The sequence below is a fragment of the Cetorhinus maximus genome, chromosome 8, assembly GCF_964194155.1.
Source record: "Cetorhinus maximus chromosome 8, sCetMax3.hap1.1, whole genome shotgun sequence".
In the NCBI taxonomy this organism is placed as follows: domain Eukaryota; kingdom Metazoa; phylum Chordata; class Chondrichthyes; order Lamniformes; family Cetorhinidae; genus Cetorhinus; species Cetorhinus maximus.
Window position 1 is genome coordinate 82,429,240 of NC_135886.1, and position 24,869 is coordinate 82,454,108.

Consider the following 24,869-nt stretch of genomic DNA (forward strand, 5'->3'; position numbering starts at 1 on the left):
GCTTGTTCTTCCTATTTGAACCAAGCAGTAAATTTTGACTAACTGTTCAAGTGTGGGTGGCATCCTGGCCGATTCTAATTTTGTTCAAACCTGCCATCCACATGCATGTACTTTCTAACAAAGATGCACTAGACCATGATTGGGAGTAGAAAAATAGCCAGGTTATTAATTTATAATCTATGATACATAAAAATTAATAACCTATGTGTCTATAATATGTATACCTAGCTGGTGTTTCCTGTGCTTCATACTCCTTTGTCAAGTTTCAGGTCTCACATTCAAATTTTTGTGTGGCATTTCAAAATGTAAATGAAAGAAACAATGTGATTCTCCTAGGAGTATAAAATGTAATAGGGAGAATGCCTATGGTCTTTTAGTTGACCACTTTATTAACTCATCCATTGTTTACTTATTTAGAAATCGTTGTTTATGAATTTAAAGAGACACACACTTGCACTTTAGCAGAAGAATAATGCATTTCTTTGCTGGCATTATGTTACTGTGCTTATATAATAGCACATTTTCTGACTTAATGTAAGTAAGAACATTTATTTGTTTATTAAATATGGCATATCAGGGTCACGTGATAGAACACATGAAAAGTTATCTTATGCTGTATGCTTCTGAGCTTGACCCTGAAATTCATAAATGCATTATGACTTGTAATGTTCCTTAATGAAACAACAGTGGACTCAGTAAATTGGAGAACTGGGTCATTCAGACGTCAATTTGCAAAGTGCAGAGTTGCCAGTAATTCAAAGTTTGCCGACTAAACAACAGCTAATTTTAGAAAATTGTGAAACTCTGTTTCCTTAAGATTAAACTTCAGAGCGTTAAAGGGACACAGATCCAACTCATTTCATTGTTCATTGCATGGGAGAAACACTGGGTGGAATTTAATGCTACCCTAGAGGTGGACTGGAAGGTGGAAAGGCCCATATAATTGAGCAACAAGGTCGGGGGTGGAGACGCCATCGCTTTCACGACTCCCCCAGATTAAGTCCTGGGCAGGAAAGAGCAAGGATGGTCTTCCTGCCTGGAAACCAATTGAAGCTCAAGTGGCCACTTAAAGGCCTCATCCCACCACCACAGGTATTCAACGTGCAATGGATGGGATCATGCCGTGTCAGTAACCAGCTAGATGAACTCTGGCGGGTATACTTGAGGCCTGGTGGGGAGAGTGTTCATCCTACTTGGGGAGCCCATGCCCAATGGAGAGACCTGCATGTGCCAAGCACCATCCATGTGTGAAGATCCCTGCCTGTCCTTAAAACTAACCCCCTTCACTCCCTACTTTGTGGGACCCTCCCCACCTGCCCCTGGTGTGCCTACACTCCAGGTACCAGTGATGATTCTGCCTGGGCTTATAGCAGTACCAACCATGGCTACTGCTCAAAGAGATACTCAAAAACTGCCAGTCTCTGGCCAGCAGCTCTTAGAAACGGGACATCCACCCTGACCACAATGAGGACCACAGTGCTAACCAGATAAGTGCCTGGTTGGCTTTAAATCAGGTGGGGGTGCTTGGAATGGCTTCGGGGGCATTGAAAGCTGGTGGATCAACCCATTGCAATGGGCATTAAAATCCACCAATGTTGCCTTATAAAATCGTGTATTAGTTGACTTACCTTGAATAATGCCATACATGTGTATGCATCTGTAGAGAGAGATTAAATTTTGATATCTTCTATGTATGTGATAATAGCAGTGATTTATTATCACATTCTGCTTTCTGACCTTAATGCCACCATAAGCACCCCCTTTAGCCAGTACCACTACCATTAACACCCCTTTGTCCTTTTGTTCATGACAACTTTGGCAGTCTCTCCTTTGACCCCACCTATCGCTGGCCTTCTATACAGCTTCACCTGCTCCACCCCCCCTTAAACAGTATAAATTTCATCACATTTTTAATTCTCTTTAGCTCTGAAGAAGAGTCATACGGACTCGAAACGTTAACTGTTTTTCTCTCCTCAGATGCTGTTGGACCTGCTGAGTTTTTCCAGCATTTTTTGTTTCAGATTTCCAACATCTGCAGTATTTTGCTTTTAAGCAAAAGTCATCAATACAAAGGGGAAGCTAGTGATAGCTACAAATATATATTTTTGTGCTTTCAGCCACCCTTTGTACTCTCACAAGTTGAAAAATGTAGTAGAGGAAGACACAGATGATGAAATTTACTAAAAATTTATTTTAAACTTACCTGTTGTTGGATCCAGTGCCCTGGTTTGTTGGGGCTAAAGGATTGACGTTGCACGCTTGTTTTGGGGTGACCGAGTTGGTACCAAGACAGAGACGACCTGTGGACCGTCCTTAGAAGAAACACATTCTGTTTATTTACAAAAGGAACTCAGCAACTATACTTGTGTGCTTGCAACTCAAAGCTCTGTCTTATCTCTTCAGACTCTAACTCAAGACTACCGACTACAGTGGTAGACCCTGCTACTCTGCTATTGGGTACTGAGATCATGTGATCTTACATTACAATATTTGTCTTAAAAGTATCTTACACAACAGATTGCTACACCCTCCCCCTTTACTCAGAAATACATTTTACAATTTTTCTCAAAATATCAAATTATTCACACAGATCAATAAGTTACAAAGTCAGACTTTCTACTGGTTTCTTTATGCGTGTAAAACATCTCAGCTCGACAGCTTCTGATGTATCTGGAACCTCCCTCACTGTAGTTGTCTGAGCATCTGGTTCTTCAGTAGGTACCTGCAAATCTGTTTCTCCAACTCTTTCAGGTACAGTCGGCCCTTCAGACACATCTGTACGGAGTTGAGTTCTTTCAACAGGAGACGTTGATTCAGTCACAAGCACTGATGAAATAATTTCTGGGCATTTTTTTTTTCTCTTCTTATATGATCCACATGTCTCCGAATGACTCGATCATCCACTTTCACATAGTAGGAAAGAAAATAAGTGTTACTGCACTTATTTCACCAAACAACCATGCTGGTCATTCTCTAAAATTTTTCACAAATACTTTCCTATGTTAAACATCCTGTCACGACTGTGACAGTCATGTCCAATTTTCTGACTGACTTGACTCCTTTCCACCTCCGCCCACCCACAAGTTTGGCATAATTAGGTTCAATCTTGATCGGAGACAGCACTTCATCAACAAATCCGTAGGTGTGACACCTGTTGTCGTATGAGGGGTAGTTCTATAATGGATAAGAAAACGTGCTAATTTAGTCGCTATAGAATAAGAACATAAGAAATAGGAGCAGGAGTATATCATTCAGCCCCTCAATCCTGCCCTTCCATTCAATAAGATCATGATTGATCTGCCCTAGGCCTCAACTCCTCTTTCATGCCAGCTCCTCATAGCCCTCAACTCCCCGACGTTTCAAAAATCTATCTACTTCTTTAAATACTTTCAGTGATCTAGCCTCCACAACTCTCTGGGGCAGAGAATTCCAGATATTCACTACCTTCTGACAGAAGCAATTCCTTTGCATCTCAGTTTTAAACGTGTGTCCCCTTATTCTGAAACTATGTCCCCTAGTTCGAGATTCCCCCACTAGTGGAAACATCTTCTTGATATCTACCCTGTCAAGCCCCCCCAGAATCTTGTACGTTTCAATAAGATCACCCCTCATTCTTCAAAACTCTAATGAATAAAGGCCTAACCTGTTTAGCCGGTCCTGATAAGTCAACCCCTTCATCCCAAGAATCAGCCTGGTGAATCTCTTTTGAACTGCCTCCAATGCCAGTATATCCTTTCTTAAATACGGAGACCGAAACTGTACACAGTACTCCAGGTGCGGCCTCCAACCCCCTAGCATTACAGGCCAAAATTCCATTTGCTTTCTTAATTACTTGCTGCACCTGCATGCTAACTTCTTGTGTTTCATGCACAAGAACACCCATATCCCTCTGTACCGCACTTTTTTGGAATGTCTCTCCATTTAAATAATAGTCTGCCTTTTGATTCTTCCTACCTCAGACTTTCCTACATTAAACTTCATCTGCCAAGTTTTTTCCCACTCACTCAACCTGTCTACATCCCCTTGCAGATTCCTTATGTCCTCATCACAACATGCCCTTCCACCTATTTTTCTATTGTCAGCAAAGTCATTTATATAGTCATCCAAGTCATTAATATAGGTAGTAAATAATTGAGGCCCTAGGACTGATCCTTGTGGCACTCCACTAGTAATATCTTTCCAACCTGGAGAAGACCCATTGATCCCAACTCTGTCTTCTGTGTGTTAACCAATCCTCAATCCATGCTAATACATTACCGCCAATACCATGAGCTCCTATCTTGTGCAATAACCTTTTATGTGGCACCTTATCGAATACCTTCTGGAAACCCAAATACACCACATCTACTGGTTTCCCTTTATCAACTCTGCTTGTTATATCCTCAAAGAACTCTAGCAAATTTGTCAAACATGATTTCCCTTTCACAGAACCATGTCGACTCTGTTTGATTGCATTAAGCTTTTCTAAATGTCCTGATATTTCTTCCTTAATAATGGACTCTAGCATTTTCCCAACGACAGATGTTAGGCTGACTGGCCTATAGCTTCCTGCTTTTGATTGGATACACTCCTAGACCGCCTTTGTTAACCACAGATGGTTCACCCTTCTCATGGAGTACTTTTTGACCGGGATAATTTTTGCTGAGCGTTATGAAATATCTGCTGAAATGTCTGCCACTGCTCATCCACTGACCTTCCCCTTGGTCTATTTTCCCAGCTCGCTTTAGACAACTCTCTCTTCATACCTCTGTAATTGCCCTTGTTTAAGTTGAGGACACTGGTTTGAGACCCGAGTTGCTCACCCTCAAAAATTCTACCATGTTGTGATCGCTACCCTCTAGAGGATCCTTAACTATGATATCTCTTATTAATCCTACCTCATTACACATTACTAGATCTAAAACAGCATGTTCCTGGGTAGGTTCTGCAATGTATTGCTCTAAGAAACAATCCCTGATGCACTCTACAAATTCGTCTTCCATGTTACCCCTGCCAATCTGATTTGTCCAGTCAATATGCAGATTAAAATCACTCATGACAATTATAGTGTCCATCTTACATGCCTCCATTATTTTCTGATTTATACTTTGTCCTACAATGAGGCAACTCCTCGGGGCCCTATGGACGCCTTCCACCCATGACTTCTTCTCCTTGCTATGCCTTATTTCTACCCAAACTGATTCCACATCACATTCTATTGCATCCATATCACTACTCACCACACTGATACTTTCCTTTATTAACAAAGCTACCCCACCTCATTTTCCTTTTTGCCTATTTTTCCAGAACGTTGAATACCCTTGAGTACTGTGTTCCCAGTCTTGGTTATCCTGCAACCACTTCTCTATAATATCTATCAAGTCATATTCATTTATTTCTGTGTGTGTTGTCAACTCATCTATCTTGTTACAAATGCTGCGTGAGTTCAGATAAAGAGCCGTAAGCTTTGACTTTTTACCATGTTTGCTCATTCTGGTTCTGATTTCTGCTGCACTTTTTTGCTTATATTTTCTACCCCTTCCTGTCACACTTTGATTATTGTTCGCCTCTTCACGACCCTGCACCTCTGTTCTCTCATTTCTTTTTGATATTTTAAACTTCCCTTCAATTGAACCCTCCCCAAAATCTCCAGACAATTTCTTCATACCAGATTTGAATGTCTGAACTGCTCTCTTGGCCAGTCCATTTGAAGTAGGGTGGTATGGTAAAGTTTTCACATGCGTAATACCATTGAGGCAGATAAATCGGTGAAATTCAGCATTTGTGAATCGGTGAAATTCAGCATTTGTGAACCAGTGTCTGATACGACCACTTCAGGTAGTCCGTTGATTGCGAAACTTTGTCATAGCTTGTCTATTGTAGCAGAAGATGTTGGCAATCTCACTAAATATATGTCCATCCATTTTGAATGTGCATTGATAATAAGTAGAAACATTGTTCCCATAAAAGGTTTCACGAAGTCGATGTGTGCTTGCACCCATTGCCTATCTGGCCACTCCCAGGGGTGTAACGGAGCTATTGCAGGTAATTTTTGTACTTGCTGACACTACGTACAACTTCTCTCTAAGTTTTCTATTCCTCCGTCCATCCCAGGCCACCAAAATAGCTGCGTGGTATTGCCTTCGTTCTGGAAATTCTGGATGTGCACTGTGAAGTTTGGATAACAATGGCTTTCACCCTTTTAGAGGAACAATCACTCGTGCTCCCCACAATAAGATACCTTCCTGGCTGGTTATTTCATATCTTCTCTGGAAATATGGTTTCATGTCATCAGGTTCTTGTTCTCGTGACCAACCATGAAGAACTTGATCTCGCACTTTGGATAAGACTGGGTCTTGATTTGTCCAATCTTTAATCTGTCTAGCACATATCGGTGATGAGTCCAGGAAGTTCAATAATAAAATTAATTCTTGAGGAATTGGAACATCCTTATCTTTTACTTGTATGGGCAAATGACTGAGTGCATCTGCATTTGCAATTTGACTTCCAGGTCTAGGAATGAAAGTATACTCATATGCTGCCAAGATCAATGCCCATCTTTGTACTCTTGCTGAGGCTATAGGCGGTATAGCCTTGTCTTCGTTGAATAATCCTAATAATGGCTTGTGATCCGACATGATAGTAAAATGATGACTGTGTACATATTGGTGAAACTTCTTAACACCGAAAATGACTGACAGGCCTTTTTCTATTTGAGAGTACCCTTTTTCTGCTGTCTTGAGTGTTCTCAATACATATCTTATCGGTCATTCTGACCCATCATCCATTCGATGGGAAAGCACTGCTTCCACTCCATAGGGAAATGCGTCACACATTAATACCAATTTTTTTGGGGGGTCAAAATGTACTAGAAGTGTAGATGATTGTAACAACTGTTTCACTTTTGTGAAAGCTTCTTCCTGTGGTATTTGCCAAGACCATCGCTGGTTCTTCTTGGGCAAGTAATACAGTGCCGCCTGTTCTGTCGACAAATTAGGGAAAAAGGGTCCATAGTAATTGATCATCCCCGTGAATGATTTCAGTTCGGATGTATTCTTTGGCACTGGGGCTTCTCTAATTGCTTTCACTTTTTCTTGGCCTTGTGAATCTACCTTGTGGCCTAGGTAAGTTATCTCTTTTGCTTGGAATGTGCACTTTTCTTTTTTTAATCACACTCCAACCTGCGGAAAATGTTTCACAACTTCTTCCAAGTTTATCACGTTCCTTTTCAGTGCAGTCACAAGAACGTCATTCAAATAGATTACAATGTGGGGCAGTCCCTGTACTAAACTTTCAATGGTTCTTTGGAATATGGCGCAAGCTGATGATACGCCAAAAGGTAAACAGGTGTATTGGTACAACCCTTTGTGTGTATTAATGGTGACAAACTTCCGGGAGACCTTCTCTAATTCCAATTGTTGATAAGCATGACTCATATCAATCTTTGTGTAGGCAGCTCCACCTGCCAGGTTAGCAAACAAATCTTCAGTTTTTGGTAGGGGGTGTCTGTCCAGCTTAGCCACTTTATTGACTATTAATTTGTAGTCCCCACAAATTCGAATACTTCGATCAGGTTTGAGAACAGGTGCAATTGGTGCTGCCCACTCTGAAAATTGCACTGGTTGCATCACTCCCAGCTTTTCTAATCTGTCCAGTTTGGTGTCTGTCTTTTCCCGCATTGCATAAGGTACTGGCCTTGCCTTCATGAATCTTGGTGTTGCCTCTGGATCTACATGAGTTTTTGCTTGTAGCTCCTCAAACTTTCCAAGTTTGTCCTTGAAATTGAGGCTTATTTTTGTAGTAGTTCTGATAGCCCATTAGTTCTCAATTGGAAGTTTTCAGTCCATTGCAATTTAATTTCTTTCAGCTAGTTTTGTCCAAGGAGACTAGGTCCCTTTCCTGCTACCACCATTAAGGGTAATTTCATTGTTTGACCTCTGTAATGTACTGTGACTTTACATATGCCCTCGACTTGTATGTCTTCTCTAGTGTAAGTTTTCAATTTGGCATCAGTTTCTTCCAAATTTAGTTTACGTTCCCCATGATTTGGGTATTTCAAAGTATGCTGACCTATCACCATAGTGGCTGCTCCAGTATCCACCTCCATTCTGATAGGCCTCTCACTCTCATGGTTACATAGGTTCTGTTCTTCCTACCTTTAAATTATACAACGAATAAATATCTGAATCTATTACTTCAGGCTTTTCAATGCTGTTAAACTCATGTGGTTTTTGCTTTAGTCTCGAAGTCTGCCTGATCCTATCTTTACAATATTTCAGGAAGTGTCCTTTCAGTGACAGAAAAAACATTTGATCTTTTTAAACTGTGATTCATTACAAGGTTGTTTACTTCCACCTCTGTTACCATTATGCCATGTTTTTGCTGCTAAGTTATCTCTCTTAATTTGTCTGCTAGCAGTGCCTGCTTCTCGCTTCTGAGTAAAGCTTTGCACTTTTGCGCTCTTTGTGGCTGAGGCTCCCAGCCCAATGTGGAGGATGGTGGCATTTTGCGCTCCCTGTATGGCTTTCGAGTTTCATACTGCACCTTCCATTGCCAGAACAATTTTCAATGCCCTCTGAAAATCTAAATTTGTTTCAGACAGAATCTCTTCTGAATTGCATCTTCATTTACACTGCACACCAAACGATCTCTAAGCATATCTTTGATAGATGTACCAAACTCGCAATATGCAGTTAATTGTTTCAGACTTGCCACATAGCAGGCAACTACCCCCACAGCTCTATTCCTTGAGTTAAATTTGAACATTGTCACCAACAGCTTGGGCTGGTAATGATTCTTTACGAGGTTCACTAAGTCATCAAAACTCTTCGAATCTAGAACACTGGGTGCCAACAAATTTCGAATTGATCCATATGTCTTACTCCCACATGTGTATAAGGGGACCGCGCACTTCTCCTCCACCCCCCGCGCGATGTCGTTCGCCTGGAAGAAGAATGAGAGGCGTTCAACCATAAAGAGACCAGCCATCCGAGGTTGGATTGAAAGGCTCAACTCTTCCAAATTGCGGCATGCTCTTAGGGGATTGCTTCGACGATCAGGGAGGAAATTTTTCTTTACTTACAATTACCGTGCAAGGTACGCCCGATGTCGGTTGTTCTGATTTCCTTCGTTCTTTCTTGATTTTTACCTCGTCCTTTCATGTCTTTTCTTGCTTTTTACTCTTGTCACCAGTTTGTTGGATCCAGTGCCCTGGTTTGTTGGGGCTAAAGGATCCACGTTGCATCCTTGTTTCAGGGTGGCCGAGTTGGTACCAAGACAGAGAAAATCTAGACTGTTCTTAGAAGAAACACGTTCTGTTTCTTTATAAAAGGAACTCAGCAGCTACACTTGTGTGCTTGCAACTCAAAACTCTGTCTTTTCTCTTCAGACTCTAACTCAAGACTACTAACCACAGAGGTAGCCCGTGCTACTCTGCTATTGGGTACTGAGATCACGTGATCTTACATTACAACATTTGTCTTAATGGTATATTACACATCTAATTACTACACCTGTGCAAGAACATTTTACACTATTTAAATGTCTGACTATCTTCTGTCAGTGCTCTGCCATATTGATGTGCCTCAGCGTTGGGTTTGTCGGCTTTCCCAACTGTCACTGTCAGTTAAAGAGAATTAATAAGGTAGTAAGCTTTATCTCCCTCTGCCTATGGCTCACAAAAAATTTCAACTGATGTGTTATGATCAGGTGAGAAGGGGTAGAATGACTCCCCTCTTTTCCCATGCCATGTTTGACCACAACAGGGTTTTTAAAAAAAGATATTCTTGCCAATCCAAGGAGTGTTTAACTGTTTATATGCTGTGATTGTAAAAGAGACACACACACAGGTTTTATTGTAAGTTTTTAAAGAAAAGAAAGTAGTATTTATTGTACCTAACACCTGATTTAAATAAAACTAATAAAAACGCACCAACTCTCGTGCACACATTTATTCAAGGGTTCACACACACACCCATACAACTAAGTACCAAAGTGGGAGAACAGGCTAAGTAGTTTAAAACTCCAGTAAAAGTCAGTGGTATACGGATCTTGTAGATTGATGACTTGGATGGTTTCAGACTGGGTCCTATGGTCTTTCTGGATTCTGCATCAAGACGGTTTAAAGATGGTGATGACAATTTTCTTTTCTTCTGGAGACAGCAGCTGCTGGGCAGATTCTTAAAACACTGCTTGCGGCATTTGGATGGTCAAGTAACAGGCAGGGCTCGAGCTTGCTGGCTGGATGGAGAGAGAGAGAGAACCCATTCAGGATCCTCTTATTCTGTGCCCCCTCTGCATTCGTTCTCTGGCCTCGAGAAAAGCAGTTTAATGCACTAAAAAGGGTTAGTTGACTCATCACATGATTTCCTCTCACCAGCTGACCAATTATCCAAAGATGGTTATAGCAAGTTAATTCCAGGCCCACGGTTTAAACATGATTGGATCATGGCTAGAAAAGTTCCCTTCTCAGCTTGGGTTCATTGTTCAAAGTGATTGTGTCTAATGGCTTGTTCCACATCCATTTGAATACACAGGTAATTGTCTGGATGTTTTTGTGAATGGTTCAGGATTTTGGGCCATTCCCGTTTCTGTAAGGTGATTGCCTCTGATGGGTTCTTCCAGGCAGTCTGACTCCATTACAATGGTTTTGTAATTTGAAGGGTGCAGCTGTGTTAATGTTCGGCCATCTAAGAAGCTGCTGTTTTAAGTGGAATGTTATTTCATCATTTAAAACTCAACCAGTGGTTTCAGCCCAATAAATAGTCATTTTCGATAACAGATGTAAAGGGCTACCATTCACTGGTGTGTCAGGTCTTGTAGTTGGTAATTCTGCCCCACTCTACCAAACCAGTTTTCAAGCTTTCCTGAGTTTTGTATGGTGCTTGGTCTTCATATTTCCAGATCTTAGCACTGAGTTACAGCTGTGCAATCATTGACTTATTGTGAGCAACACAATTGGAGATCTGTTAGTTGACAAATGAGATGGAATTTTTGTTTTTGATACTTGAATGCAAATTATAACTCTGATCCCATATATATGACTATGCTTTTTAAAGTGTTAAATTTAACATTGCAGTTGACGATGGAACCAGCATTGATCCGAAAGTTCTATCAACATTAAGAAAACTTCAAGATGGGTATTTTGGAGGAGCCAGGTACGTAATATGAAGGCAGATGTATGGCTGAATGATTACACATTTTCAGTAGAAGTCACTGAATAATCATGAGGAGCAGGGGATATGGCTAATAGTTTTTGCGCACATGCCCAGCAATACTAAAACCAATTGTATTTGGTAATGTCTGACCCAATTGAGATCTGCCAATTTGGCAGAGCCTGAGAAGGAAACCTGAAACCTTCAGATGTGTATAGCTCAACAATACACCGGACATTGTGTATAAAACATACGTTGACAGCATATGGGCTTTTTAATAATCATCCTTGTTCTGTCCATGGGTGAGATCTTAAAAACAATTTACTGCCAAACACTCCTGTGGTATAAAGCAACTTTCTGGCGATTGTAATTTTTTTCTTCTAATTTTCCCCTCTCTTAAATGTCATGCTTTTTTCTCAGACTCAGTTCCATGGACACTGATTGCCTTCTGTACTGATTGTTAAGTAGGGAATTGAACGATCATGAGCCTGGATAATGTGTTGGCAGACTATTCTACCATAAGATGAGGGCTTCACAGCTGAGCTTGCTGCTCTCCTTTGATCTCATTGGTGTCCACATTTTCTGCAGAGATCACAGGATGGCTGTTAGGATTTTAAACTTTGGCTGATGATCTGTTTCATTGCATAGGGTACTGAGAGCAATCATGCCCTGTTCCTACTCTGGCTGAGATAAGCTAACTGGAAATTGAACCTCTCACTTACCAACTGAGCCATAGGGAAGTCTGATTTAAATTTATAAAAGTTGTAAAATGTTCCCTCTTGAAGTTGGATATGCATACCTGATATCAATAATGACGTTCAGTTATAGATGGTACAATCCAGTTGATTACTCATATAAACTTTGGCAAGTAATGTATTGCCACAGATACCAAATGCAGGTTGTGTTTTAATTGATTGCATTCTCAGTCTTTTATTCCCTTTTTTACCAGAAAAACTGCAATTTTATTTGGGTCAATAGGTGCATTCTATCCTCCATTATTAAACTATTTTTGGCATTACACTTAATGTTTGGTATTTTTATGTTTTTTTTTCTATTTCCTCTTAACGATCAGCCACAAAGCTATTGTTTAATTTCCTTTGTGTTTGCTCTACCTTAGATCTTAAACTGCGAAGTTAGTAACTCTCTACAGAGTTGAATGTAAATATTGTTTTCACCTACATTGGCAAGAGAAACAATAAAACCATTCAGTCCAATCCATTCAGCTCATCATTTAGGTTACTACTCAAGAACTGGCACAGACCTTTTTTACCACCTTCCAGAATCATAATCCAGACTGAACCAATCTCTTTCTTTCCGGCTCTGATGATCTTGAGGCATTTTTTGCAGAATGCAAATCTGATTTGGCATTTATTTCTCAAAGGGTGATTGTTTTTGTATTGAGAGAGAGCCCCATTTGTTGATCTGCTGATTGGTGCAAAAAACAAATGTTCTGCCATCTTCATTTTCCAATCCACCCTGGTAAAGAGCTGGAAGCATCCGGGCGGGGAGGGTTATTTACAGAGCAGTACAAAAATTTGTACTATTTATGAACTTCCAACCACTGCATTTCATGGTTTATGTGCCAAAATGACCCTAACTCCATGGTTAAGTGCACTTGTGGCTAGGCCTATTGAGTAGCTTGGGTTAAGTTAACAGAAAAACACTCCTTACTTATTTTTTGTTTGCAGAGTTCAAACAGGCAATTTGTCAGCATTACTGGTAACTTCATGCTGCACACATCTCAGTTTTATGGATCTCGGACCTGATGGTAAGGCTGACAGGCTTGATTCACATCATGCAATAGAAACAGTGGAGTTTCTGCATGAATTTCTAGATCTTGGTAAGGATGAGGATCTACACAATTGCCATTTATTTAACAATACTGATTTGACTACAAATATTGACATTGGTTTCTCAATAATTAGATGTTTGTAAGCTTCTTGGAATCAAGCTATTTTCAGTCTGCAGTGTTGTGACTTAGTGTGCTGCTTAATACTCCAAGAAATTTTAGTGATACTCTTAAAGAAAGAGCACTTTGTTTCAATTACATACAATTTTTACTTTTTAAGTTATATAGTGCTTATATACTTGAAGTTAATGTAAATATAACATATCTTAAAGGAAACATGAATTAGCATCTGACTATGTAGAGTAGTTGCTTGTTTAGAGTATTGTATCATTTGGTTCAACTGTGCTCTTTCTTAATTTTTGTAATTTTTTAACTTTAGAGAGAAATATGGAATGGAGAATAAAAGGAAACTGCCTTTTTGTATTTGAGTGAGGTTATGTAGATGATGAACAACTTGAAGAAAGGCATTTAGATTATGGTTGACATTTTTGCTTCGCACTTATATAGTATATTCTGGGGACACATCCCTTTTGGCTGAATTGTGCTCAGTTGCTGTGTTGTGCAGGCTTTCACAAAGTAATAATTAGAATTTTTTCTTTTTGCTTATTTTTCAAATTCTGTCTATGTTTCTTCAGAACTCAATGACTCCAGCTGAGACAGAAATTGAGTATTGAAGCTCCTCCAATATTTTGCTCAAATAGCCATTTTCTATGTAGAAATCAAGATTGTGAATGTTTCCAGAAAGATCTAACATCAGGGTAATGCAGCTCAGCCTACCAAATGATCATGTACATACTCTCCAACAGATTGCTTATTCTTCCTTCTCCATCTTCTCCTCTCCAGCCTATTGACATCAGTTGTACAATCCCCCGTTACTACTTTGGTATCACAATTCTGATTCTGTTTTCATCTAATTTGTGTGCACGTTTTGATTCTGTTTTCATCCAATTCGTGTACTTGTTTTAGCGAAGATTTCTGGACAGTGATCAGAAACAGGAAACATGGCCCTTTTCCTTCCTAGCCTAGTTGCATCTAACTGCAGATCAAACTAGACATATTCCTGATCTGTCTGATTCAGGACCATAGTGGATAGTACAGATACAATTGGAGAAGACCATTTTAAAATTAAATAATTAGATTAAAGTCACAGTTAAAATGGTTTGCATTTAACCGGAATATAATTGCAGCAGAGAAGTGATTAGGTTAGCAATAGCACAAAGAGTATTATCTTGGAACATTTAGAAAATAGTATCTAATTTTCTAGTTATATTTGTATAATAAGCAGAATCTTTGCAGAAGGTAATTTTAAACTCCCAAAACAAGTAGGTTTTGTTTGAGTGGGAGGTTAAAGTGTTAAAAAACTGAAACAGGAACCCAACTTACCTGCAATCCCCCAGTTCTGTTTTTAATTGAGGCAGGGTGAGGGGCTGGTGACCAGTTTGTTTGCAGGAGGCAGGTTGGTTGTTTTATGAAGGCAGAGTGCCTCCATTTTTATAGGGTTTCTATTTCTAACCCACGCAGGCCATGTAAAACAAGGCAAGAAAGGCTGATCCATCAGGTAGGTGCATTTACAGCACAGTTTGTGGGCAAGGAAGAACAGGAGTGTTTCCTCCAGGCCCACTAAGCTTGCCAGTAAACATCCTGCACCATCACTCCCCCACCCATACGCCATCATAATTGACTTCCCTCACACTGGTCTCCCCACCACAAAGCTCTTCCTCCATACATCACCAACTCCTATTGCCAGCTAAGAACCATCACCAACCGTCATGTTTGACAAATTTGCTAGAGTTCTTTGAGGATATAACAAGCAGAGTTGATAAAGGAGAGCCACTGGATGTAGTGTATTTGGATTTCCAGAAGGCATTCAATAAGGCGTCACATAAAAGGTTATTGCACAAGATAAGAGCTCAGAGCATTGGGGGTAATGTATTAACATGGATTGAGGATTGATTAACACAGAAGAGAGAGAGTCGGGATCAATGGGTCTTTTTCAGGTTGGAAAGATGCTGCTAGTGGAGTGCCATAAGGATCAGTCCTAGGGCCTCAATTATTTACTATCTATATTAATGACTTGGAGGAGGGGGCAGAGTGTAATGTATCCAGATTTGCTGATGATACAAAAATAGGTGGGAGGGTATGTTGTGATGAGGACATAAGGAATCTGCAAGGGGATATAGACAGGTTGAGGGAGTGGGCAAAAACTTGGCAGATGGAGTTTTTAATGTAGTAAAGTGTGAGGTCATGTACTTGGTAGGAAGAATCAAAAGGCAGACTATTATTTAAATGGAGAGAGACTCCAAAAAAGTGTAGCACAGAGGGATCTGGGTGTTCTTGTGCATGAAACGCAAAAAATTAGCATGCAGATGCAGCAGGTAATTAAAAAAGCAAATGGAATTTTGGCCTGTATTGCTAGGTGGTTGGAGTTTAAAAATAGGGAAGTCTTGTTCCAACTCTACAGGGTGTTGGCGAGGCCGCACCTGGAGTACTGTGTACAGTTTTGGTCCCCGTATTTAAGAAGATACACTGGTATTGGAGGCATTTCAAAAGAGATTCACTCGGCTGATTCTTGGGATGAAGGGGTTGACTTATCAAGAACAGCTAAACAGGTTAGAGTTTAGAAGAATGAAGGGTGGTCTTATTGAAACGTACAAGATTCTGAGGTGGCTTGACAGGGGAGATGTTGAGAAGATGTTTCCGCTAGTGGGGGAATCTCGAACTGGGGACATAGTTACAGAATAAGGGGGCACTCAGTTAAAACTGAGATGCGAAGGAATTTCTTCTCTGAGGGTAGTGAATGTCTGGAATTCTCTACCTTAGTTGTGGAGGCTAGATCACTGAAAGTATTTAAATAGGAGGTAGATAGATTTTTGAAATATTAGGGAGTTGAGGGCTGTGAGGAGCTGGCACGCAAGAGGAGTTGAGGCCTGGGGCAGATCAGCCATGATCTTATTGAATGGCGGGGCAAGCTTGAGGGTCCGAATGGCCTATTCCTGCTCCTATTTCTTACGTTCTTCCTCCCCCTCCCCATTTTCTCCCTGACTCCTTTAATGATCTTCAAACAGCAAGTGATCAACCATGACCCTCCAAACTGCACGCTACGTTGCCCCCACCCACTAGCCTGGCTTCCAGGTAGGGAATTTGTGTCTTAAAAAGCATGCACAAGGTGTAGTTAAAATTTGCTTTTGAAGAATCGAAATTATGGTATTAGGGTAGAATATGAAAGATTCAGCCATTGTTACTATTTTCTACATTCAGAAATTATTTTGAACTGAATATCAGTCATTCTATTTTATAATATGAATTGAACCACTCATTCTCGCACCATTGTGCCAAATGGGATCAATATTTATTTGTGGGCTGTGAAAATCCTCATCATTACACTAAGGTGATTCAGGATTCTGGTGATTGGACTCTGCATACCTGGGTTTGCATTATTGCTTTTAGTGTGGCATGACATTAAGTTGCTCCAAATTATTGGCTATGCTTTTAAAATAGGGCATATGAGATGGAGAAAATAATTTTGCTTCCTGCTATAGTAGAAGTTATTGCATAAACTGCATTTACTTTAGGTGCATGGGTATGTTCTGTTGAGTCACTTAAAGCTTGTCTTGTGCTTGGCTATTTACGGTATTAAGTTGTGCTTTTTTAATATAAAAATTAAAGTGAGGGGAAAATTATAAATAACTATAAAATTATACTACATAGATCTTAATTGCTATATTCCTTTTCAATGGAATTTCTGTATTTGAATGTTTGAAATATCGCTGTGTCCGGCTTATTGAGAAACTGAAGAGTGTGTCAAGCTGTCGCTGTTTTGTTTACAGCTGCCTTTTGCTGTTTGCTGTGCCTCATTTTCTAGCAGAAATGAGTAAGGATGCACACAATTCCTGTTAATATACTGAATTTCCAATTAATTTGATGTTGACGTTTCAGGCTAGAAGGAACTGCTGATCTTAAAGGCTAGATTGTACTCTATTTCGATGCTGAAGGTACTCTCAACAGATGAACATTTAGCTATCAGTATCAGAACTCTCAACGTTAACCTTTTTGAGAGTGCCAAGCCTGAAGCCTTTGTGACTTTCTCCTCTTGAAATCCTCAACAATATTTCACCTTTCATAAATTCTACTATATCTGAACATAATTTTGAATCTTTTTCTTATCCATGCATGGATTGAGGTTGGGGAGAGGCAGATGGCAACCTGGTGTTCAAAACATATATTTTGTTTTGGATTTTTTTCCAATCTAGTACTCACCTCAATTCCCTTGAAGACAGTGACTCATGCAATTTAATTCACTAAGTACTGACATCTAGCTGGCCCTTGCTTAAGTGGACATTAGTCAGCTGTGATCATTGGCAGGATATTATTGCGGGAAGCATCACAGCCAAAACCTGTCCTGCCCTCACCTGACATCCATATATTCCCACTTTACAGAATGTTACTGGATAATTATCAGGCATGGGACCCCCTGATGGGAACAGAGACTTATTGTCATTCCTGTACTGCTGTCTTGCTTGAGATAAGTTAGTTTAACGGATTGGCATTTTATATTTAATTTTCCGCATTTGAAGAAAACATAATGGTGATCAGAAAATTATTTCTGATGAGCAGTATTAGATCTGGTGACAAACATACAAAGGTCATTGCTATACATAAGACAATCTAGGCAAACAAAATACTACTTTAATGACATTTGCACAAGGCCACCAGCAACCACGTTAGTGTTCCTCAGGAACGTGGATCTTTATAAATTGTGAATTCAGATTTGGACCTAAGGTGCTTCTCCAGCAGAACTCGTATGATGATTAAATCTGGAGCTACTGATCCTGTTTAAACCGAATAAAGTATTTTTGTATGAGCAATTTGCCACAGCATGCATTTTCATCCAGTCTGGTTGGGATCATCATAGAGATGTGCAGCTGAATACAGAATACAATAGAACATCTTTAAACCTGCTCCAGCCTAGATCCAAATCAATTTTACTCCTTCCAGTAGGATCTCAATAAACATTTGGTTGGGAACCAGAGGCTAATAGAAATGGCTGCACCCTGAGATGGCACATTTGTGGAAATAGTTACTTCTGAGTTACTGGGCAGGAGGGCAATGCCATTTGTTAGGAATTAGAGACAATTTAAGTTATATTGGTATTTGTGGGCGTTAGGAATGAGTTTTAGCTTTGAAGTTTAAGTTTGATTTGTATTTATGTATCTGTGTGTTAAGAAAGGTCAAATGGAGTTTTAGTTTCACTTTAAAAAGGTGCTTGCATTTCTAATTAGAGTTTACGACTTAAGTTAAGCAAACACAAGTAGAAAAAACAGTGCTGTTGCCTAGCCACAGGGGTCCAAAGAGTCTGGTCCCTCCCACAGACACATATACAGAAGAAGAAAGACAGCAGTTTGTTTTGGAAGCTTTTGGAGTTCAGCTTGTTTGGAAGACAGCTGCCAAACAGAAGCCACCTAGGAGGGACAGATAGCTACTCCCAAGCTAAAATTGGCTGAAAGTGGCTTCCAGAGAGAGACTGGAACAAAGGGGGCAGATAGCCAGTCTCAAGCTCAAGATAAGACCCCAAAATCCAGGTGAGTGGAACAGGGGAAAGTCTTGAGCAGACCTTCTAGTCAAAGGAAGGACAGGAACCTGGAAAAGGTCCTGTTAATGAAGTTAAGAGTGAGGGGTAGAGAGAAAGGCTTCAAGCTTCAGATTTAAAGAGACAAAGCTGTGGAAAGCAGATTTAAAGTGAGAACAGCTTGCAAGAGGCAAGAAGGTTCAAAGAGACAACTGAAGGTCTGTAACTCTTTGCAATGGGCATGTGAAGCAGTGGCACTTTTGACTGCTGAGTCGGTGAGAGAGAGAGAGAGAGAGAGAATGCGTGGCAGAGAGCTTGAATATATGTGGCGACCTAGGGAAGAGGAACATCGGAAAGAGAGTTCAAAACCCTGGAAGTGAACCCTTACAGAAGGCGTCTGAGAGAGAGCTTCGGTTTGGGAGAAGATTCCAAAGCAGATTCTTGGAGAGTGGAGAGTGGAGATTGGAAACTCTCATGTGAAAGACGGAGTTCAGTGAGACTGGTTGGCTCACAGTGTGACAAGCATCGGTGGGGAGTTGAGAAGAGATCCATAACATCTGGTTGAGGTGGCATCTGTCACTTGGTTTCAAAGTGTGGTTCATCTGACCACAGGTTGCCATAGATTTACGTGGACTGTGTGCCTACTGAGAACATTAAAGTATATGAGAGTTTTTGTAACTTGTGTTGTCCTTACAAATCTGTATATACCTGTAAAGGTATAGTTGAGGGTGAAGGAGTATTGTTATATACTTCATCTTTTCTTTAATGTTTTATTCTTTCATTAAAAGGTCATCAGCTGACTCTGGTGACTCTATTCAGTAGCCACTCTCCATGTATCTAAACAAGCAAATTAAAGGTTATGATCTATCAAGCTGAGTTTCTCTCTGGGATCAGGCTTGTCCAGGGATAACCTCAGCTGGAATCATAACACATTATTGCTCCTGTTTTTTCCCTGATTGTCTTTGGGAATCAGGAAATATTTATGTAAATTATTTTAGATTAAATAGGTAGATTAGAGTCCATGCTAAAACAGTACGTAGTCTGTGGAAGGTGTAAATTGACAGACAGACCTTTTCTTATTCTTTTCTTCATTGGCTGTATGTTTGGTTGTTTTACGAAGTTCAGTCAGCCAATGTATTGACTGTAATGGGAACTTTTTTTCATGGTTGCTGCAGAATGCTCATTTAATGTGCATGAATTTGCAAAGCTTGAGGTCTCTTTCACTCTGCCTGCCTGCTTATACGAATCTTCAAATGCGGAAGTGCTTGTGTCTTGCTTGACGCCCGTCAAGATTTGTACCCATTAAGTGTGAGTGTCTTCGTTGCCACAGTGGAAAGACGGGATGAGTTAACCGTATACTTAAGCCAACTGCTGGAGAGCAAGCCATCACAATCTGATTTGCTGCCGACTGCACAGAAAAAGGGTCTGCATCGTTTCCGTGCTGCTGCATATGCTACACGGGACATCGTGTCTCTGGTACACAAAGCAAATGGACTTAACATTCAAAGTTAGTTTGTATCATTGATTTTTTTTTTCTAGACATTTTGCTGTGACTTTATGAGCACTTTTACGGGGTAACCTGACCTTGAATCCTTGGACAGACAAGTAGGATGTCCATTTGATGAGCCAAGTGATTCTTTCTTATAAAAAGGGGGAGGAATCCCATCTGTTTTCCTGTCTTAAAAGAAAACTCTTAGAGAAGTAATTAGAACTTGTAACAACATATTTCTGATGCTGTATCAATGGTTATTTTTTCACTTTTCCAGTTCAGAAAATACTGTTTTGTTGCCATCAACTAGGAAACTGTTGAGGGGGATTTAAAAATTGACTCTGTTTATTTAGTTGAAATTGCATATTTTGCTATGGCTCCCAGGGCTATTGATGATCTCTGTTATGGCTAAGACAACTCCATTGGTTGGGTTGCTTGTTCCAGTCTTTCTCTCCTCCTCCTTTCCTCAGTTGTCATTTGAACAAGAAAGAGGTAATATATTTTAAAGAAGTACTGATGTTTATTACTGTAGTTCACAAAATATTTTATTTTACCCTTTATTTTTGTCAGTTTTAAAGCGGTGCTTATCATTTCTTTAAAATAGAGTTTATGACCTGTGTATTGCAGTGTTCATGAATAATATTCTTCTAACTATTTTTCAATATTTTTAAAAAGAATTCATCTGCACTTGTCTAACTCATCTAACCTATCAAGCTTACAAAAGATCCCTCTGCCTCTCTGTTTTTCTCTCTCTTGGTAGGGAAAATTAGAAGAAGTCAAAGCCAAAGGCTGTATATGTGAATGGTCAAAGCATTCACATTAAATTCAATGAATTAATAGCACATATAGAAATTAACAGGTTTGATCTAATTGCCATTACAGGGTCATGGTTGCACAGTGACCAAGGCTGGGAACTAAATATTGCAGGGTATTTCTTTTTTAGAAGAGGTAGATAAAATGGAAAAAGAGGAGTAGCAGCCCTGATAATAAAGGATGGAATAAATACAGTTGAGAAAAAGGATCTTAGCGCAGAAAATCAAGAAGTGGAATGGGTGGAGCTATGAAACAACAAGGAGCAGAAACTGCTATTGGGGGTTGTTTCAGGCTCCCTAACAGTTATAGTGTAGGGCAGAGTATAAATCAGGATATTGGAAGCACATGTATTAAGGGTAATAAGTAATCATGGGGGATTTAAATCAGCATACAGACTAGACAAATTAAATTTTCAGTAAAAGTGTGGAGGAATTGTTCACGGAATAAATGCAAGATAACTTTCTAGATCAGTATGGTGAATAATCAACTATGGAACAGGTTATCTTGAATCTAAAAGGCCCCTTTAAATCCCTTGGGTTTTATCATAATGCTTTTAAACTCAGCTGACCTGGTTTCGGCCTTTTTTTTTGACTCAGTTAGATTCTCTTGAGCCACTTTAACCTTCACGGCTTCCAGTGCTTGGTTTAGTGGTAGTTTCTTCTTTGCATAATATACTCTATCATGTGCCTCCTGTTCCCACCGAAACTGATTCTTCAGGACAGCAATGTTCGCTTTTGAGGATGTAACTCACAAGATGGATAATGGAGAATAATGGATACAGGATATTTGGATTTTCAAAGAATATTCACTAAGGTGCCACACAAGAGGTTATTACACAAAATTAGGGCTCATGGGATTGGGGGGGGAATATATTTGCATTGATTAAGGATTGGTTCTGGACAGAAAACAGAGAGTAGGAATAAACAGGCCATTTTCGGTTTGGTAGGCTGTAACTGGAGGAGGTTTGGGGGCAGAGGTGCCACAAGACTCAGTACTTGGGGCTCAGGTATTTACAATCTATTATTGACTTAGATGCAGGGATTGAGTGTAACTCATACAGGTTTGCTAACAATCCAAAGTTGGGTGGGAATGTAAGAAGTGAGGAGGATGCACAGAGGCTGCAGAGGGATGTGTACAGGTTGGGGAATGAATAAGAACATGGCAGATGGAATGAAATGTGGTGAAGTTATCCAGTTTGGTAAGAACAGTTTTAAAAAAAATAGAATATTTTTTGACTGAAGAGAGACTGGGAAATGATTGTATTCAGAAGTACTTGTACATGAATCACAGAAAGTTAACATGCAGATACAGCAAGCAATTAGGAAGGCAAAAGGTATGTTGGCTTTTGTTCCAAAGGGATTGGAATATAAGAGTAATGAAGTTTTACTACAAATATACAAGACATTGGTGAGGCCACATCTGGAGCACTGCATGCAGTTTTAGCCTCCTTACTTAAGGAAGGACATGTTTGCCCTAGAGAGGGTGCAGCAAAGTTCACTTGACTGATTCCTGAGATGAAGAGATTGTCCTGGAGAGATTAGACAAGTCCTATATTCCTTGGCGCTAAGGGGAATGAAAGGTGAACTAATTGAAGCATCTAAAATTATTAAGGGCTTTACGGGTTAGATACTGAGAAACTTTTTCCCCTGGTTGGGGAATCTAGAACACGGGGTCACAGACTCGGAATAAGGGGTTGGCCATTTAGAACTGAGGTGAGGAAATGGTTTTGTAATTCTCTACTTCAGAAAGCTGTGGACGCTCAGCAACAAAATGTTGATAGATTTTTGGGTACGAAGGAAGTTGAGGGAAATGGGGAAGGTGGAATTGAGGTGGAAGATCAGTTGTGATCTTGTTGAATGGTGAAGCAGGCTCATAGGACAAGAGCCTATTCCAAGATTTCTTATGTTCTCTCTCACTCTGTCTCATTCTCGATCTGTTTGTTTTGCTCTCTCTGCTTCAATCTCTGTCGCTCTCCCTATCTGTCTGTGTGTCTCATGTGCTGTCTTCCCACCCTGCCTCTGCCTCTTCACCCTTCCGATTATCCCCACAAAAATCAAAATACATCAACATAAACTGCTCAGTGAATTCTTCATATCCATGCTGCAGCAAGAACTCATGGCTACACAAGTACCTGTGACTCTACTTCTAATCTGGCGTGAATCCCAGTGGAGACCAGGGAACCTGTCTCTTGTATGTAACTGTCCCAGTGGCCATGTGCCAGGAGATATCTCAAAAAGCACGTGGATATTTTGCATCCCCACTGGAGATATATCCTAGTTGGGAAAATTCGTGCCACCTTCATATCCCACTCAAAACTATTTGCTGGCCAATTTTTATAGAAGGAAGAGCAGGTTATTCAGCCCCTTGAGCCTGTTCTGCCATTCAATGGTTGACCTGTATTCTAACTACATCCACCCACCTTGGCTCCATTTCTCTTGATGCACTTGGCTAGCAAAAGTTTATCAATTTCAGATTTAAAATTACTAATTGATCTAGCATCTACTGGTTTTTGTGGGTGAAAGAGTTTCATACTTTTACTGCCTTTTGCAATTAGCACCTCTCTACTGAATGGCCTGACTCTGATTTTAAGGTTGCCCTATACTCCATTGCTAGTTTAAAATGTTTTCCTCCATCTACACAAACAATTGTTTCAAAATCCTAAAATAACCTCAATTAGGTCATGTTTTGGCTTTCAATATTTCAGGGAATACAAGTCTATGTAATCTTGGAACCCTAATAATATTTTGGAGAATCTGCATTGCACTCCTTCTAAGGCCAATATATACTTTCTAAGATGTGCCCAGAACTATATACAGACTCCAGGGGAAGAATTTTCCCCCGTTAGGGGGGAAGTGCAGGAGCAGGCACGTGCAGGCGTGCCTCCGATCGGCGCCCCCTGATTGGGGGCGTGCTGCCATTTTACGTGGGCGGGTCAATTAAGGCCCGCCCAGGATCCGCCAGGAAGCGCTATGCGTTCCCTGTGTGGACAGGGGGAGGGATTCCCTCAGCCGGAGTGTGCTCTTTCATGCATGCGCGTGAAAGAGCACACTCATCTCCCTGAGGCCAAGTGCTGCCTCAGGGAGATTGACGCCAAATTTAAAAATGGTAAATGTACATAAACAAAATTTTCCTGACATGTCCCCTCATGTGACACTGTCACATGAGTTGGGACATGTCCGTCACTTTAAATCAAATATTTATTAAATTTTTAAAAAATCCTCATGAAACCTCATCCTGCCCGTGGACGAGATTTCATGCTTTTTCTGAAGCCCGCCAGGGTTCCTGGCCTGCCCGCCATCCCTAAGGTTGGACGGCAGGTCCATTAATGATGTTAATGAGTTTGTCACCAGCCTCGATAGGCGCAAAGCTGATTCGGCTGCGCCCCCGCCAACCTGAAAATTGAAATGATGTGGGGTGACGTCGGGAGTTCTGCCTGATGTCATCCCACGTCATTTTACACGTCGGCCAGTGGGCCCCCGCCCACCTGCCCGCTGACCTAAAGATCCTGGCCCAGATGTATCTAGCCAAGGCTTCATTGCAGTAGAAAAACTTCCTCCCATTTAAATTCTAGCCCTTTACTTATTAAGACTAACATCCATTAGTCTTTTTGATTTTTTTTGTATCTGACTATTACCAATACCATTTGTACCAGGCACAATTTGAAGTCCTAGCTTTACACATCTTCACTGAAATCGCCAATTCATGTTTCTCTCCTGTTGTCAGTGGATTATTTCAGTTATTGTTGAGCTGAGCAAGATGTCCAAATGGGATTGCTGTTATTCCTGTTGGACTTCTACACACAATTCAAAAGGTTCCGGTTAGATAGTCGTGAATGTAATAAAGGTGCTAGGAAAAGCTGCAGGGCTATAGGGAAAGAGCAGGGGAGTAGAACTAATTGGACAGCTCTTTAAGAGAACCGGCACAGGTGACAATGGGCAAATGACCTCCTGTGCTGTAAGATTTTATGATAAGTATGTTGGGTGTAGTATGGACAAAGTGGTAGGTCGCGTGTTAAAACTG

General features: G+C 40.4%; 1 protein-coding gene across 5 annotated transcripts in view; it reads left to right on the forward strand.

The window, feature by feature from the left end:
• phka1a (phosphorylase kinase, alpha 1a (muscle)) overlaps positions 1-24,869 on the forward strand; it is a 112,413-nt gene that overhangs the window by 52,118 nt on the left and 35,426 nt on the right. For 2 of the 5 annotated variants that reach the window (XM_078547178.1, XM_078547179.1), the window contains exons 17-19: positions 11,057-11,135; positions 12,821-12,972; positions 19,878-20,054. In XM_078547178.1, the coding sequence (XP_078403304.1) occupies positions 11,057-11,135; positions 12,821-12,972; positions 19,878-20,054 (408 nt within the window). The remainder of the gene's footprint in view (positions 1-11,056; positions 11,136-12,820; positions 12,973-19,877; positions 20,055-24,869) is intronic. The other 3 variants (XM_078547180.1, XM_078547181.1, XM_078547182.1) reach the window with 3 other exon arrangements.